An 18,496-nucleotide genomic window follows, 5' to 3' on the forward strand; every position below is an offset into this window, starting at 1 on the left:
AGGAGGAGGAAGATGGTCTCCAGTACCAGATAGATGATTTAGTCTTGCTTTTTCATCTCTAAACTTCAGGATCTGCAAGCTGCCCATAAGTCACACTGTTTGAAGAGCTCGCTCACATTCTTCTAGCCGCAGCAAGCTTCTGCAGAGAGTAGGGTCAAGAGACGTGTTTTTCGAATGCAGGGGGCATCATCTCTGATACCTAGAGTGCAGTACCATGAGCTTCATCAGTAAGTTTTATACAAATAGGTAGCAAGAGTGAAATTATAAAAGACTGAAAAAAAACTTTAGTACCCCAAAATAGGGGATTAGCTAAATAAATTATGCCCAACCAGATCACAGAATATAGGCAGCCTATAAGATGTAATAATATTAATTTCTTAGAAAAATATTCATGATATATTGTTATTTAAAAAACAGATCACAGTGGGGTGTGTATGTATGTGTGTGTGTGTGTGTGTGTGTATATAATATATATTATATGTGTATATACATACATGTACAGATAAATGGCAGAGTGTGTTATAATATTAACTGATTATTTTGAACATGGGTATTAGGAATAGTATTACTTTCACTTTATTTTATCTGTATTTTCCAGTTTTTCTAAATAAACATGTATAACTTTTTTTTGAAGATTTTATTTATTTATTTGAGAGAGAGAGGTAGCAAGAGAGAGCATGAGTGGGGGCGGGGAGAGAAGGTGAGGGAGAAGCAGGCTTACCGCCGAGCAGGGAGCCCTATGCAGGGCTCCATCCCAGGACCCTGGGATCATGACCTGAGCCCAAGGTGGACGCTTGACTGACTGAGCCACCCAGGAGCTCCAGACCTGTATGACTTTCATAAAGGAAAAATAATTTGTTAAAGAGTAGCCGAAAGGGCACCTAGAATACGGTCTGTTTTCCCCATGGACACTGCCCTCCTCTTCTATAACCAAGTTGAAAATCATCGTTTCTGCTCCTGCCAGGCTGATGCAATGGTCCCCATCCCTGTGCACAGGTGGCTGCTACTGTCCAAGGTTGTCAAAGTACAGATCTCGTTGCATTCTGGGATACAGATCCTCCCCACATTATTGGGCACATATACGCTTACAACGACCAAGCATTGAGCCTGGCACATGCGTATGTTTGAAATGAATGACTTAATGAATTATTATGGGCTCAATAGCTTGGATTCAGATATGAGCTCTGCCATGTATAAGCTAGATGAGTCCTTGTCTCCTGATCTGAACAGTGACAATAATAATTGTGGGTCCAGGGACTTCCAATAATTTTTGTAAGTGGCTCATTGCCCGTCACAAAAGGGTGGGAGTGCAGAGTTTACTATTATCGCTGCATCTATTAACAGACCCACATCTTCCCATCCCTTATGTCTCTTTGGCTCCCTAAGGCATCATGGTTACCATAGCAGCCAGATGCTGATGATGCCTCCAGGGGCAGCAAGGTGAAGCTGAGCCAGGTCCCGGGTCCTCCCTCTGTGCGCCCTTCACAAGCCGGAGTGAGATGGTCTGAAGGTCAGCCTTTTTCCAAGCCCCCCACCTGCCTCAGGTCACTTAGCCACAAACCCTGCCTCCACAGCCTCAGTTCAGGGCCTGGAAACACCCCTTTGGAGACTCCCTCTTCCCCACGCTCTGTCTCTTGGCGCCCTGCCTCGTTGCTGTGGAAACAGGTTCCAGTGCGGACAAAGGAGGGAGCTGGGTCCTGTTTCCTCCTGGTCCTGTCGATGAGGATTTTTAGACCGTGGAGACTGCGCTGCCCTGCCCTGCACCTGCCCTCTCTCTCCTCATTCTCGCTCAGGTGGAGCTTGCCCTCTCTCGCCACTGACAAGACCATGTGTAAAAGCGTGACCACAGGTGAATGGAAGAAAGTCTTCTATGAGAAGATGGAGGAGGCCAAGCCGGCTGACAGCTGGGACCTCATCATAGATCCCAACCTCAAGCACAATGTGCTGGCCCCGGGCTGGAAGCAGTACCTGGAATTGCATGCCTCGGGCAGGTGAGTAGCCAGTGAGCAGGGGCCCTGCAGGCAACCCTGGGGCACCTTCCAAGAAGAGACAGAGATACGGAGGACCCAGGTACTTAGGATCAGTCTCATGGTTGGGCCGGTGTAGACTGAGAAGCAGAGAAAGAGTCCCTTACTGGGAGGTAGGACACCTGAGTTTGATTTCAGCACTTCCACTGAACTCCTGTGTAACTTTCCCTCTCTGAGTCATAGTTTCTGCTTCTTACAAAGAGGTGGGATATACTTATTAGTTGTAAACTCTGACATTTTACATCTTTTCAGATTTTAATGATGTAAAATGGTTGAAAACCAAGAAAAGGAGGCTCAATGTCTCTGGGGATCGAGTTCTGTGCTCTGGTCCTGGGACAGTTCAATTTCCATCTAAAATACTGAACACAGGAGGTGTGCTAGAAACTGGCTCTACTGTCAACCCCATAGCCCTTGAGAAATTCTGTTTCCTTCTTGGACCTCACTTTCCCCATTTGCAAGAGGAGGGATTAGTTTAGATCCTTGCCTTTTGGGGCATGGACCAGCAGCCTCAGCATCACCTAGAATTTGTTAAAGATGCAGAATCTCCAGCCCCACTCTAGACCTACTGAACCAGAACGTACATTTCAACAAGGTCTCTCAATGATTTGGGATGTACAGTAATATCTGAGATGACTTTCCAGCACTCTTGTCTATGGGTTTGTTATGTAAAGACTTCCTTTGGGGACAGAAGATGGGGAGGCTCTGTGGTGCAGTGTGGGGGTCAGAAGCAAGGCCTTCCTCCCTGCCCTGGCACAATGCATTCAATTCAATTCAACATCTATTGGGCACCTGTTTTGTGCTGGGTACAGGCTCTGAACTCTAGCTGTGTGTACACGGATCATTTTCTTATTCTCTGTGCCTGAGGGTAAAACAAAAGGTTAATTGTGTGACTTCAAAGGTTACTCCAGTTCTGACATTTTCCAATCCTAGTTTTATAGTTCAGTCTCAGAGAGGGAAAATAGTCCCCAAAGGATGTAAGCAAAAGAGAAGAAAATGAGAACATGGAACTCCTAAACTAGCTGATGGGAGGGTTACCAAGAGCTGGACATTTGCTGGCAGGGCCCAGGAGCTTCTTGGAGACCTGGAAGCCTTGTGGCATCTCCAACCTCGGTCAGTGACCTGTGATCACCAGCTGGCCTCAGTCACCTCACTCTGGGCAGAGACTGCCACTAAGTCTAGGCCTTGGGATGCATTAACCCAGGCACTGATTTGGAGGCTGAGAAGTAGTAATGGTGTCATTTTCCTCCTGCTTTGGGTCTACCCTGTTCACACTCAGTGTTAACAGGTAAGAATGTGGGGTGGGTGGCGCATTTCCCAAATGTTCGGGCCATCCCCTCTATGAGACTTCAAGGAGGTCTTAGCAGGAAGGACTCATCTAGTGCGCCCTGAACATTTTGCAGATGAGGAAATATGCCCAGAGCCAAAGCCCTAAGGGCACAGCCTGAGGGCACTGGGATGGAGGAAGCTGAGGCCTCTGCAGGGCACAGGTGAGGTGGGTGCCAGGTGCATCTTGACGAGCCTGCTCTGGTGCTAAGGGTGCCCTCGAAGGGGCAGACTGGACAGACGCCCCCGGGAAAGCTAACAACGCCTATAAACACCCTGCCTTTGGGGGGCTGTTTTCCACCATCTCCCCTCGGTCCCTTCCCTCTTGCCTCAACCCCTCCCCGCAGGTTCCACTGCTCCTGGTGCTGGCACACCTGGCAGTCGCCCCACGTGGTCATCCTCTTCCACATGTACCTGGACCGCGAGCAGCGGGCGGGCTCGGTGCGCATGCGCGTCTTCAAGCAGCTGTGCTACGAGTGCGGCACGGCGCGGCTGGACGAGTCGAGCATGCTGGAGGAGAACATCGAGAGCCTGGTGGACAACCTCATCACCAGCCTGCGGGAGCAGTGCTACGGGGAGCGCGGTGGCCAGTACCGCATCCACGTGGCCAGCCGCCAGGACACCCGGCGGCACCGCGGCGAGTTCTGCGAGGCCTGCCAGGAGGGCATCGTGCACTGGAAGCCCAGCGAGAAGCTGCTGGAGGAGGAGGCGACCACCTACACCTTCTCCCGGGCGCCCAGCCCCACCAAGCCGGAGGCCGAGGAGGGTTCTGGCTGCAACTTCTGCTCTATCCCCTGGTGCTTGTTTTGGGCCACGGTTTTGCTGCTGATCATCTACCTGCAGTTCTCCTTCCGCAGCTCTGTCTGATTCTCTCGATGGGCTCAAGGGGCCCAAGGCCTGTGGGGGCCAGCCAGCTGGAGGGAGGGGCAAAGAGCAATCTGGGCGGGGAGTGGGGTTAAATTCTAGTCCTGGTGCCGCCACTGACTCCATGGGGACCCTGTACAAACCGCCCACCCATCTTTACCATCTATAACATTAAGGGTTTGGCCTGGATTGTTGGTTTTTCAAAGTGAAACCCAGGGCCCCAAAGTTCTGCATAGGTTCCTCAGGGACTTTTGGATTTGGAAGGTAGGCTGAGTGAGTTGGTTTCCCATCCTGGTAAAACTGCCCATTCCCAGCTCCTACTTCTTCCTCTTGCCTTAATCAGAAGAGTTCCAACTTGGAGTTTTGTTTAAGAGTTGTGGATGAAAATAGGTTCAACAGCTTAAAAAAAAAAAGCTTGAAAATGACAGGACGTGATGATCTCAAAAGGCCTTTCCGCAGTGATGAGCTCTTTCTTGCTTTCTTGTTAACCCCCCACCCCTACCCCTCATTAGCTCCCACATCTGGGGCTGCAGCATTAAATTAACCTGTGCCTAGTGTAGAAGCCTCATCCACAGCTCTGCCTCCGTGCACACAGCAGAGGTTCCTTTTGAAAAAAGCGAGGTGGAGGCACTAGGCTGTCCCTTTGCTGCGGGCTACACAGGGTGCCTTGCTTCTGTTCCCCAGATTCCCATCTTCCGGCTTCCCTCCATTCAGGATGGATTCTGAGGCCTGCCTGGCTCAGAGATGGTGCCTGGGGCAGAGTCCCATAGAACCAGGCTTCCCACCCATTGCATATGAACTGACAGAGAATTTAGGGGAGGTTTAGAAGGTAGAGTGTTAGATGCAAAGCACAAAATCCCTACTGAACAAATATATGACTTGCCATTATACTGAAGAATCTGCAGAGTTCAGGGACCCAACCTGCCTGATACTTAGCAGTTCTGATGGTCACGACGCAGGGGCAGGGGCCTGGCCTCCTGGGCTCCTTGCTGAAACCCTACTTGAGAGGCTTTCCCACATTGACCATGCATAGCCCTCTCACCAGCCATCAGCTGTCCACCTAGAACCGCAGGGATGGGTTGTCATTAGCAAGAGAGGAAGCATTAAAGATGTGAAGTGCTTTGCCCATAGACAAGTGCATAGATATATGGGAGAATCTTACATCACTTTAAAATGGCATACGGTCTGGTTTGGGGTGGGAAGAAAGAGTTTTTTTTTTTTTTTTAAAGATTTTATTTATTCATGAGAGACAGAGAGAGAGAGAGGCAGAGGGAGAAGCAGGCTCCCAAGGAGCAGGGAGCCCGATGTGGGACTCGATCCCAGGACCCTGGGATCATGACCTGAGCCGAAGGCAGACGCTTAACCATCTGAGCCACCCAGGCGCCCGAAGAAAGACTTTCTGATAGTAGGAGTATGGGTCAGGTATGGGGGGGAAGTAGAAGGCAGGAGGTGGGATGCCACCCTGCACTTTCAAGAATCCTCATTCACCTCACTTCTGTTAATAACCTGACTCCTCCCACTTCCCTCCTCCTTCCTTCTTGACTCCTCCTCCCCTTTTTAACGGAAAGTCACCACCATCTGTAGTGGTGGGGGGAGGAGGGCCACTTATATAAAGATGGGATACTTTAATAAAGACGGGATATCTTCAATCAGGCTTAGTAGTCATTAATGTGTGCTTGAGATTCACCACAGCATCCCTGATATGTAATGGGCTCTTGGACACCCCCTATCTTCACTCCCTGTCTCCCCTTTCTGGGGCTCCCTCATAAGGCTTTATCTATCTCCAGTTTCAAGGTCTGGGCCGATCATGTCCGTGGCCAGGAAGGATGCGGGCAGCCCTTGGTCAGTCATGCAGGGGACTCAGCCTAAGGCCGGTCTTACCCTTGCCCCTGCACAATTCTAGTACCTGTGGTTGGTGACTTCCTTTGCTTGATTCACACAGTGCCCGTTATCCACGTATCCTGAACACCTTCTGTCTGGCAAGCCCTGATTTGGGTGCTGGGATCCAGTGGGCACTAAGGGGGCAGGTTCTGTCTCTCAGAGATCTCTGCTTATTGCAGAAGTTCTCAGCCCCGGCTGAGATTTAGAAATCCTGGGGAGCTTTTGAAGAAATATCAGTGCCCAGCCTCCACCTCAGACCAACAGAATCAGAACTTCTGGGCATGAGGTCTGAGCACTTGAATTAGAAGAAGACTTCCGGGTGATCCACCTGTGCTGCTTGGTATAATCCTTTTAACTGAGGAACAGGCTTCCTTTTGCACCTAGTCTTGTTGTAATGAGCCTCAAGGTCATCCTTGATGACCTGCCTTGGATTCTCTAGGGCTAGGACTCAGCTTCCCTCTTACTCCCTACTTCTTGCCCTGGGGACTTGACTCTCCCTCAAAACTCCTGGTTCCCTCTTGTTCCCTGCTATAATGGCTTTGTCCTGCTCTGAGAATCTCCATTATTGAGCTCTGCCACCCTTGCCAGATGTTTATCAAATTTTGTTATAATTGCGTATGGCTATACTCCCCCCTGGAATGTGACCATAGTGTGTAAGTGACTTACCTCGGGTCCCGTTGCCAGCTAATGGCAGAGCAAGGAGTCCAACCCTCACCTAACTTCTGTTCAGACCTCTTTCTTAAAGCATGAAGCCTCTTCCTCTGCTATAGGAAGGTGTCTGCAATCTTTGGAGGGCTCCTCTGTCTCCCGTATTGTTCTTACACTTGTTACAGCTGAGAGGCGGGGCGGTTTCTAGGTTTACTCACTGGCCTGACCCTCATCTTGGCAAAGACTTCTCTGGGACAGTTCTTCCTTTGCACATATTGATTGCCCCATGCCACAAGATGAACTTGTTAGATGTACCCTAGGCGTTATAAGTAAACTTCTTGGAGACATTTCAGGATCCCAGGCCTCTCCCATTGGAGCTTCTGGGTGCTGGTCTTGATGTGCAAGCCAGGAGCAGACCTACAGGCCCTGACTTGTGGTTCCAGAAACTGAAGTCCTCCGTGTGGGGTCAGGAGGGAGTGCAGCCTTGATCACTTCCCTCAGGCTCATTGGGACAGGGCCAGCCCCATGGGAGAATGCTTCCTGGGGGTCAGGAGACCTGAGAACCAAGAAAATCACCAACTCAGGACAATTTCCAACATAGTGAGTCCAGAGACCAGCAGAGCTATGAGACAGATTCGATCTGGGGCCTTTATGTCACGGGTAAGGAATGGAAGCCTAGAGAGAGTAGGAAACTTGACCAGCATTATATAGCACAGAGTCAGGGAAGATGATATAATTCAGGGTTAAGAAACCCTAAGTGGGGTGTCCACTATCACCACTGCTATTCAACATAAGATTAGAAGTCCTAGCCAGAGCAATCAGACAACAAAAAGAAATAAAACGTATCCAAATTGGCAAAGAAGTAGTCAAACTCTCACTCTTTGCAGATGATATGATACTTTATGTGGAAAACCCAAAAGACTCCACCCTAAAACTGCTAGAACTCATACAGGAATTCAGTAAAGTGGCAGGATATAAAATCAATGCACAGAAACCAGTGGCATTCCTATACACCAACAACAAGACAGAAGAAAGAGAAATCAAGGAGTCGATCCCATTTACAATTGCACCCAAAACCATAAGATACCTAGGAATAAATCTAACCAAAGAGGCAAAGAATCTGTACTCAGAAAACTATAAAATACTCATGAAAGAAATTGAGGAAGACACAAAGAAATGGAAAAATGTTCCATGCTCATGGATTAGAAGAACAAACATTGTGAAGATGTCAGTGCTACCTAGAGCCATCTACACATTCAATGCAATCCCTATCAAAATACCATCCACTTCTTTCAAAGAAATGGAACAAATAATCCTAAACTTTGTATGGAACCAGAAAAGACCCTGAATAGCCAGAGGAATGTTGAAAAAGCAAAGCAAAGCTGGTGGCATCACAATTCCGGACTTCAAGCTCTATTACAAAGCTGTCATCATCAAGACAGTATGGTACTGGCACAAAAACAGACATGTAGATCAATGGAACAGAAGAGAGAGCCCAGAAATGGACCCTCAACTCTATGGTCAACTCATCTTTGACAAAGCAGGAAAGAATGTCCAATGGCAAAAAGACAGTCTCTTCAACAAATGGTGTGGGAAAATTGGACAGCCACCTGCAGAAGAATGAAACTGGACCATTTCCTTACACCACATACAAAAATAGACTCCAAATGGTTGAAAGACCTAAATGTGAGACAGGAGTCCATCAAAATCCTGAAGGAAAACACAGGCGGCAACCTCTTCGACCTCAGCTGCAGCAACTTCTTCCTAGAAACATTGCCAAAGTCAAGGGAAGCAAGGGCAAAAATGAACTATTGGGGCGCCTGGGTGGCTCAGTTGGTTAAGCCACTGCCTTCGGCTCAGGTCATGATCCTGAAGTCCTGGGATCGAGTCCCGCATCGGGCTCCCTGCTCAGCAGGGAGTCTGCTTCTCCCTCTGACCCTCTCCCCTCTCATGTGCTCTCTCTCTCTCATTCTTTCTCTCAAATAAATAAATAAAATCTTTAAAAAAAAATGAACTATTGGGACCTCATCAAGATCAAAAGCTTTTGCACAGCAAAAGAAACAGTCAACAAAACCAAAAGACAACTGACAGAATGGGAGAAGATATTTGCAAATGACATATCAGATAAGGGGCTAGTATCCAAAATCTATAAAGAATTTATCAAACTCAACACCCAAAGAACAAATGATCCAATCAAGAAATGGGCAGAAGACACGAACAGACATTTTTCCAAAGAAGACATCCAAATGGCCAACAGACATGAAAAAGTGCTCAACATCACTCGACATCAGGCAAATCCAAATCAAAACCTCAATGAGATACCACCTCACACCAGTCAGAATGGCTAAAATTAACAAGTCAGGAAACAACAGATGTTGGCAGGATGCAGAGAAAGGGGAACCCTCCTACACTGTTGGTGGGAATGCAAGCTGGTGCAACCCCTCTGGAAAACAGTATGGAGGTTCCTCAAAAAGTTGAAAACAGAACAGGGTGTTATATGCAAACAATGAATCATGGAACACTACATCAAAAACTAATGATGTACTGTGTGGTGACTAACATAACATAATTAAAAAAAAGAATGACATATTCTAAATGTTGTGTTTAAAATCCCTTTGCTTTTATTATAGTATGTTACATATAGGGATACTTCATTTAGTTTGCATGCATTTGAAATTCATATATGGTTTACTAATAAATGATTCTTTTCAATTAAAAAAAAAAGAAAACCCTGAGTCCTGGTTCTTATGAGCTCTATGGCCTTAGGCAAATCACTTAAACTCTTTGAGCCCCATTTTCCTTCTCATCAAAATGGGAATAATACTTGTGCCTCGTCAGACTTTGGTAAGAAAGAAATGATGCACTGTTTGTAACATTGTGTGATACAGAACATATGGCCATTTTCTTCCTTCTTCCCCTTTCCTTTTCAGCTGGTAGCCTCTCCTTCGAGTCCTGAGGGCCTCTTTCTCTTTGTGATTGCATCTTTGTTGGTAAATGCTTTAGGGAAAAAAAAAAGGTGGGGGGAAGGTAAGGGTTAAGTTCCCAGCCCGTGGCTGAGACGTGGTTTATGTTTATCTTAATATATGTAGAGTCATTTCTTTTCTTCCCCTCAAATTTATTTCAAAGCAGTGACTTCATTTTTCCAGTTGCATGGTAGCCGGCCACTCTTCATTCTTCAAAGATAGCTAGCTATAAAGATAGCTATGTAAAAATCACCCCAAACAGAAAACACCAGTGATTTCTGGGCTCCATTCCCACTGGCTGAAATACCCCAGAAGGAATTTAGCTGGATTCCAAGTCCCATTCTGGTTCTCTATGTAAGACTCCCCGCTAAGGAAGTTCCTCTGGAATCATTTTTGGCCCCATGTGGGTACTGCCACATGCGTCAGGGAAATGAAATCTGCCCGTTGTGTGGCTATTTTGTGACGCAGCTTGTGAGGGTAGCTGGGGGTGGGGGTTGTGCTACAGAAAGCTAATTTGCCTGGAGTTTGGGCAACATGGGTCCCAGCTCTGGGTTAGATGTTAGCTGGGCATCTCGGCTGCTGACCTTGGATGACTTCATCTTTCTCCTCTCCTGGGTCTCCATTTCCTCATTCGTAAAGCAAAGAGGGGAGGTGATCCATCAGTGGGGTCCCTGCTAGTCTTGACCTTGCTCATAAACTGGCCGCTTAGCCTTATTTGTCCTCATTCATTTGGGGTGGTGCCTGATGCTGACCCGCCCAGCAGGTCACCTAGTTTCGTACTTCAGTCTGCCTACGTGGGCTTGGAGTTTGATCTTTTTTTCCTTTCCTTTCTGGAAGCAAACTTGTAGACCTCTTGTTCTAACTAGATCTATCTGTAATGATATTCACATTCTGAAAGGCAGTTACCTTGAGAGGTTCTGCCTTATATACAGACTTGTGGGGCAGCGATGGAATTTCCATCTGTATCTTATCCCCTCAGTTCTAAAATAAGCTCAGTAAATCTTTCTGTCTTAATAGGGTTGTAGTACTATTTTGAGGACATAATAAGATTTTCCCTATTTCCAAGATTCATTCATTCAACAAATGTTTATTGGGTATATATTATACATCAGGCATTGTTCTAGGCACTTCATGTAGGGGGAAAGCAAAGTGACTAAATAGTTTACCTTGTGGATAATAAAGGAACCAGACACTAAACAGTCTAGGTAAGATGTGTGATATATTAGAGGGCGTTCAGTACTACGGAGAAGAATAAAGTAGGCAAGGGAGATAGAAGAGCAAGGGCTGCAGGTGTAATTTTAGATTGGGTAACTAGGGAAGGTCTCACTAAGAAATGGACATTTAAAAAACAGTGAAAGAACTGAGGAAGGGGAATGGCATGTGCCAAGGGCCTGAGGTAGGAGCAGGCTGGAATGTTCAGCTGTGAGGAGCCCAGTGAGGCCAGGGTGCAGTTCAGGCTTAGTAGTCATGACTAAGGGATCACAAAGGCCAGAGTGGTAATGGGGGCCAGAGCATATAAGTCATCAGTTATGGTTAGGACATTGGTTTTTCATCTGAATAAGACAAGAAGTCACTGGAGGGTTTGAGCAGTGGAGTGATGCCATCCAATGTGCCATTACCATGTTGAGAATAGACCAGAGAGGAGCAAGAATGAAAGAGGAAAGTTTAGCTGGGAGGCTCCTGAAGGAATCCAGGAAAGAGGTGATAGTGGCCCTATCCAATGTGGTGGCAACTGAGATTGGGTCTGGGTATGAGTTGAAGGTAGACCTGAGAGGATTTGCTGATGTCTTAGACATGGGGTCTAAAAGAAAGAGGGACCAAAGAGGTCCCAAGGTTTTTGGCCTGGGCATCTGGAAGAATAGAGCTACCCCTTGCAGAGATGAGGAAGGCTGTGTGAAGAATAGATCTGGGGGCAATGTCAGGAGCTGGGTTTTGGACATGTGAAGTATGAGATGCATCATAGGCATTCTGTTAGACAATTTAATGTGAGGCCTTAAATGTGAGAAATGCAAGGTGGCAGTGGAATGTTCATGAAGGCAGCTCAGAGGAAAGGCCCAAGCTAGAGATAAATTGGAGCGTGATCACATTTAGATGTTATTAAATGTCATGAGATTAGCTGAGATGTCTCGGGGAGTGAGGGTAGATAGAAAAGAGGCCAAGAACTGAGCCTGGGGCTCTCCATGTGGAGAGGTTAAAAAGAAGGAGCAGCTTACAAGAGGCTGTGGAAGCTGAGGCACAGAGGACATGATGTGTTTGAGCTCCCAGAGCCATCGAGCAGCAGGGCTTGGACTGGAAGCCAGGTCTTCAGGGTCAAGGTTCAGAGCTCTTTTCACTGGCCCAAAGCACCTTCCCTGTCATGGCATCAGCTCGCTCCCGGGCTGGGAGTCCTGCCCCTCTCCCTTGCCCAGAAAATGTCATTTCATCAAGGGCATGGGTTTTTGTTTCTGTTTTTCTTAGTGTGTTTGAAGTATTTCATAATTTTAAAATGCGCTAAAATTAAAAGGCTCTGTGGGAGGCTTAGACTGCCAGTATGGATTTGGGCTCTGGACACGCAAACTCAGATCAAAGGGAGATGTTGTCAGAGTTGTTTAAATGAAGAATTCTGTTGTCTTGGATCCTGTTGGCAGACCCGGGCCACGAGTGAGCATTTCAATGGGCATGGATAAATGAGCCAAGATAGTGTCAGGAAATGGGCAAGATGGAATAATGTCACAGGATAAACAGCTCTAGGGAAGATGAAGGTCTTCTCTTTCAAAATAGGTCAGCATCTTGGGCCTGGACCACATCTACACTGTGCCTCCCAGATTCCCAGGGCTTGGTCTGTCTGCTTCCGGCCTGTGGTATGGATTGGGGTCATAACCTGTAAATTTGCAGAGGCCTCCCCTGGGACTGGCAGATGTTGGTGGGGGTGATGTGTTCCCATCCATGCTGATTTGTTCATTCAGCATGCTTCCCCTGGGCGCCATCCGGGTTTGACACGCCTTCTCCTTGTCATAAAACTATCTTGTCCTAACACCCCATTCCTCAGAGGGGACTCCCTTGGAGCCTTTGTGATCTACCTAGGTGTCGAAAGGGTCCTGGCTCTTTTTTCTGTCATCAGAAGCTCATTGCTGGGAATTGAGCCTGGGTTTCTGCCTCCAAATGATTTTTCTTAACTTCGTCAAAAATAGACCAACATACACCAGATGCTGGAGATTGTTACAAAAGCCCTGTTTGTGTCCTTCCCTCAAATTCATGGAACCCCATGGCTTCCTTTCTGGAGATAAGCATGGTTGCCTGCAGTCCACAGAAAGATCAGGGGCCTGGAAAACCATTACCGCCCTTGGGTTTGGGACCATGCCCTGTTTTCTCTCTGCGTCTCTGCTAATTCACCTTGAAGTGTTAACAGAAGCTGGGAGTCTCTTAACAGTGTCCTTGAGGTTCAGCCCTAGATTCCCAGAGCTCTGAAAAGCAGATTCCTGTCCTCCCCACAGGCCTGTCCTCATTCAGGTCCCTTGCCTGATGTCTGGAAGTCATGTTGAGTGCCCTACCCTCACTGTCTTCTCCCTTAGTTTCTTCTCTGCATTAAGGCGTCATTTGAAAAGTCAAGTGATCACATCTCTCCTTGGTTCAAAAAACTCAAATGTCTGCCTGTTCCTGAAACCAAGTTGAGCATCTAAGTTCTGCACTTCAGATCTTCCTGATGGTGTTCTCTTTTCTCCCAATTTTTCTGGCTCTCCGGGGACACCAGTCACTCAGTTTCTCCCAAACACCCACCGCCCTTTCATAACCTTGTTTTCTCCTTTGCTATTCCCCCATGCCTAGAATGCTTTCCCCTTCTTCAGTTTACGAGTGCAAAGTGAAAAAGACTATTCTTCCAAGAAAACACTCATGCAGAGATGTTTTAGTGATGGTTTTGTGGCCAAGAGTCACAGAAAGTTCTGGATTGTGTGCTAGAGCAGCAAGGCATCTACCTCACCTCTGCTTCCCACCAGCTAGCTGTCTGACCTAAGTCAGAGACCCAAGCTGGAGAAGCAGAGGTTCCCCACATTCTGCAGGGGTCACATATGGGCAGGATACCTAGAAGTGTGGTTCTCAAACTGGATGCACATTAGAGTTACCTGGGGAAATTTTAATCTCACCTGCCAATGCTCAGGACTTAGTGCACACTGGTTCTATCTCTGGGGTGGGGAGGTGGGGTTAGGACCCCGACACTGGTATTTCTGGCGACTCCTGTGTACAGCCTACTTTGAGAACCACTGGTGTCGAGCCAGTGGAGTAAGAGCTGGGGTCCCAGAGCCCACGAGAACTGGTTTCAAATCTCAGTGTCCCCATCTCCTGACTGAGAGACCTTGGGTCACGTTTTTGAAATATAAACTTTTAATTTTAAAATAGTTTTATATTCACAGAAAAGTTGTAAAGATGGTACAGAAAGTTTCCATAAACCCTTCCCCAGTTTCCCCTATTATTAACATCTTATGTTAGTATGGTTCAAGTGTCATAATTATTAAACCGGTTTCAATAAATTTTTTCTTAACAAAAGTCCATCTTTATTCAGGTTGTCTTCAGAGACTGTTCCAGGGTGCCATCTAGGATCCCATGTCCCATTTAGTTGTGAAGTCTCCATGTTAGTTCCCTAGAGCTGCAATGACAAAGTACCCCAAGCTGGATGGCTTAAAACAACAGAAACCTATTGTTTCATGGTTCTGGAAGCTAGAGGTCTGAACTCAAAGCATTGGCGGGGCCGTGCTCTCTCTGAAACCTGGTGGGGCAGGGTGGGAGGGGGGGAATCCTTCCTGGCCTATTCCCAGTGTGTGTGGTTGCTGGCAACCCTTGGCCTTCCTTGGCTTAGTTGTGGGGCTTCCATCTGCCTCTGTCCTCACAAGGTGTTCTCCTTCCTGAGTCTGTCTCTGTGTCTCATCTGCTCTTCCTACAAGGTCACCAGTCATATTGGGTGAAGGGCCCACCCTACTCCAGTATGACCTTGTCTTAACTAGTTATATCTGCAAGGACCCTACTTCCAAATAAGGTCACATTTGGAGGTCCTGAGGATGAGAACTTAACATATCTTTTTCAGGGATACAATTCAGCCCATTATAGGCTTCCCTTGGTTAGGACAGTTTCTCAGACTTTCCTTAGCTTTGATGACCTTAACAATTCTGAGGAGTATTGGTCAAGTATTTTGTAAACTGTCTCTCAAATGGGATTTTTCTGATATATTTCTCCTGATTAGGCTGGGGTTACAGGATGAAGGGAGGAAGAACGCAGAGGTACAGTGCTATCTTCAGTATGGCATATCAAGGTAACATACTATCGACATGATTTATTGATGTTGAAATTAACTGTGATCACCTGGCTGGGGTAGTGTTTTTGTTAGGTTTCTCCACCCGAAATTTATTCTGCCATCCACCCCCAATTTCCATACTGTACACTTTGGAAGGAAGTCACTATTTACAGCCCACACTTAAGGGAGGGAGAGTCATGCTCCATCTCTTTTAGAGCAAATTACTTAACGTAAATTATTTGGCATTCTCCATGGGAGACGTATCTATTTTCCCCCATTTACTTATTTATTCAATAACTTACTCATGTAAGTATGTACTCATGGATATTTATTTTATACTTTGGGTTAAATAATCCAATACTATTTATTTTGTTGCTCAAAGTGGCTTTGGCCATTGGAGCTCTTCCGGTTGGCTCCTGTGTCTATTTGGCATACCCCTAACACTGTGTGCCATCACCTTATTTTCTGGAACAAGATACTCCAGGTTCATCTTGTATATTTCCCATCCTAGTCCTAGAATTGGCCATTTCTTTAAGGAACACTTGTTCCTTTTATTGGAGAATAGTGTTAGAAGCCAAAATCTGAACACTAGGTGCGCTTGTTGCTACTGGGGTGTTGCTGTTTATAGGTTAGGCCACATTTTTAACCTCACTATGTTTCAGTTTTCTCACCCTTAAATGGGGAGAATAATAGTACTTTGCGAGGAGAGATTAGAGAATTATGTCAGAGCTTAGTGTGGTCTCACTCAGATAGTAAATGCTCAGAAATGTCAGTGATTATTTCCCATGGAACTTTTTATATTTGAGCTACATTTAGTTTCCAAAGTTATTTCTTATCTGCTAATTCATCTGCTTCTACAACCCTCAGACAGAGGCAGGGCAAAGATTTTTCTGCCAGCTAGTAGATGGAGAAATTAAGTGGATGAGAAAGTCAACCTATACTGCACTAGAACCTAAGTCTCTTGATTTCAAGGCCTGTTCTAGACCCAGATTGGCCACCATCTCTGTCATGTGATTGGCATAGATTTCCCCTCCTTGATCTTAGCTATCTTTGCTCGAAAGGCTGCTTGTTGGTGGTGACTCTTTGATTCCTGCCATCAGGGAAAAAGATTAACTCAAAAGAAAAGTATATACCACAGTCCAGAACAGGACACTCATAGACATGGTGCCATATTTTCTGAACCACACAATTAAACACATGATCCAAAAAAAAAAAAAATTTTTTTTTTTCTATTCTGGGTTGAGGATGACAATCAAGAAATGGAATTTAGATGCTGAAAGATTGGCATCCTGGGATATTTTGATAATTGATAGGAAAAATAGGACAAGGTATTTAATCAGAACTGACCAGAAAAACCTGTCATGCTATTGTATGGACAACAGGATCTCCCCCCATCCCTCTTCATGGTACAGTGATACTAATCAGAGTCAGAGAAATGTTGATAAGTGAAAACAAAACTTACCAGAATCATCAGTGCATGAAAAACATACAAGCCCAACAGAATGCTTTGACTCAATGCAGATGTTTATTGGAACAAATGTGTAGTTACTTACAAGAACAATAGCTTCTGTTGCTAATGAAATTGGCATGATCATTATTGCTAATAACAACATTCATGGCTGGAATCACAGCCTTAGATATACAAACTATATTTTACGGAGGTGGATTTTTGTTGTATGGAGGAGGCAACCTAAGAGGCAGCACATTCTGAAGTTGGAATGGGCTACATTTAGAGGTAATGAGTTTCTCATCTGTAGATAAGATGGTCCTAATAGACATTCCAAGCCCCTGCTTCTATGACCATGTGAGAAGTTTGGGCTTCTTGAACATTCGCAGCAGGGCGGGGGCTGATATATCTAATAGATGTTTGCTGATCAAGGGTAAGCTGAAGTTCCACAGCACATTTAGACATTTCCTCAGAATAAGGATAAAATTGTAGTTGGAGAAATAAACAAGAGGAACTGGGTCCAACCAGAAGTCTGGATTTGTACATAAATCTTTAGGCTATTCAAGTCCCATAGTTGTCTGACTTTTAGGAGAAAGGCTATTTAGATGTTAGTTCTGATCCCAGAATCAGAACAATGGCCTAGTAAATGTCATTTTTGTGAGAGAAGTGAGTGTAATCTCAGGAAAGCCTGAGTGGACGTTTACTCTTGGGCTCCTTCCACCTGGAAGGCCTCCCTCTCTCTTACCCGTGGAAATGCCCACCCTCCTCAAGGGTCAGCGCCAACATCGTCTCCTCTGGGATGTCTTCCTGAAGTCCCCTATTCTAACTCCTCATACCAGAGTGGCCATTCTTTTGCCTCCATGCTGCTCCCAAGGATAGCACTTAGCAGGGTTCATTCTGTTCATGGCAGTCACCTGCATATGTGTCAGTCATTCCTGTAGAAGCTCCTGGAAGGCATGAACAGTGCTTCCCTCATCTTGGTATTCTCCATAGCTGTCAGCACAACCTAGCCTATGGGGGCACCCAGGCAGTGCTGTGAAATGGAAAGGTATGGGGTTTTGGAATGTCTTAGAGCAACTCCCAAACTTTGCATTGCCATTCTTTGGTGTCCGAGATAGAGCTTCAACTTGCTTGACACAACTCTGATGAAGTTGGGCACCCATGGTCATTTTCCCTCTACAGCACAGACTGCAGGGTGCCAAGAGGTAGAATGACTTGCTTATGGAACCAGAAGCAGGCTGTGAACTGCTGTCCCTGAGCATTCAGCCTAGGGCTTAGTGTCCATGAGTTCTCACCCCTCAGTATCTTCTCCCAGCAAGAGATCTTGAATGACTCCAACTGTAGTGCAGGCTAAGAATTGAAATTTCCCATGAAGACCAATTTTGATAGAACAGAAAACAGGAACTTGGAGCTTCTGACCCCTTGAATGGCTTAAATCTCAGAGCTTGGAAGGGTTGAGGTCTCTGGAAGCTTCCTGAGAGAGGAGGTGGCTCTTGGAGGGGAGAGGTATTCTGCCTGGGAAACACTTAGGACCTTGCAAGGCCAGGGCATTCAGGGTGAGGGACAGGGGTAAGGAATCAGTGGAATGGCTTCTTGAGGTCAGCTGTGGACATAAGGAGGAAGAGTGCAGGGGCCTGAGTCTAGCCCAGCAGGACTGACCCTTGTGAACCTCAGGTTCCCAGGAAGGGAAGGAGCAGATGTTCTGCGTAGGAATGAGGAAAATTCTCTAGACTAGCATTTTGTGGGGCTACATTCTTGGGAACCGGGGCATGGTGGATGTGGTGGGGGTGGGGAGGGCATTGCAGCAGATGCAGTATTGGGTCTGCATCAAAGCCCTATTGAACCTTAAGGTGATTTTTGCTTTTTGATTACTTCAGTTTTAATTCATGTCATCAGGGAAAAATGTCTTCCTTGGATTCTGGACTGTCAAACCTGGGAGGGTCCTTTCAGATGAGGGGAAAGGACTTCCATAGAGTCACATGGGAGCTGGGGGCAGAGCTAGTTCTAGAACCTGGCATCTGACTTCCCATTCCATTGCTCTTGGTCCCTCCCTCATCCCCATTCTCCTTCTCTCAGGCAC

At 46.4% G+C, this 18,496-nt stretch overlaps 1 protein-coding gene across 1 annotated transcript; it reads left to right on the top strand.

Annotated features, from left to right (window-relative positions):
* Positions 1-1,719: 1,719 nt before the first annotated feature.
* On the top strand, positions 1,720-4,217 carry RTP1 (receptor transporter protein 1). The gene is made up of 2 exons (XM_027585831.2): positions 1,720-1,991; positions 3,698-4,217. Exons 1-2 carry the CDS (start codon positions 1,720-1,722, stop codon positions 4,215-4,217), a joined length of 792 nt encoding a protein of 263 aa, XP_027441632.2.
* Positions 4,218-18,496: the final 14,279 nt, after the last annotated feature.

Source organism: Zalophus californianus, chromosome 1 (assembly GCF_009762305.2).
Source record: "Zalophus californianus isolate mZalCal1 chromosome 1, mZalCal1.pri.v2, whole genome shotgun sequence".
NCBI lineage: Eukaryota > Metazoa > Chordata > Mammalia > Carnivora > Otariidae > Zalophus > Zalophus californianus.

What these genes read in the sequence shown, in the direction of transcription:
- RTP1 (XM_027585831.2), top strand. Translation starts at nt 1,720, where the DNA reads ATGAGGATTTTTAGACCGTGGAGACTGCGCTGCCCTGCCCTGCACCTG. An exon ending in GAATTGCATGCCTCGGGCAG is followed by an intron (nt 1,992 to 3,697) that starts GTGAGTAGCCAG and finishes CCCTCCCCGCAG; the next exon opens with GTTCCACTGCTCCTGGTGCT.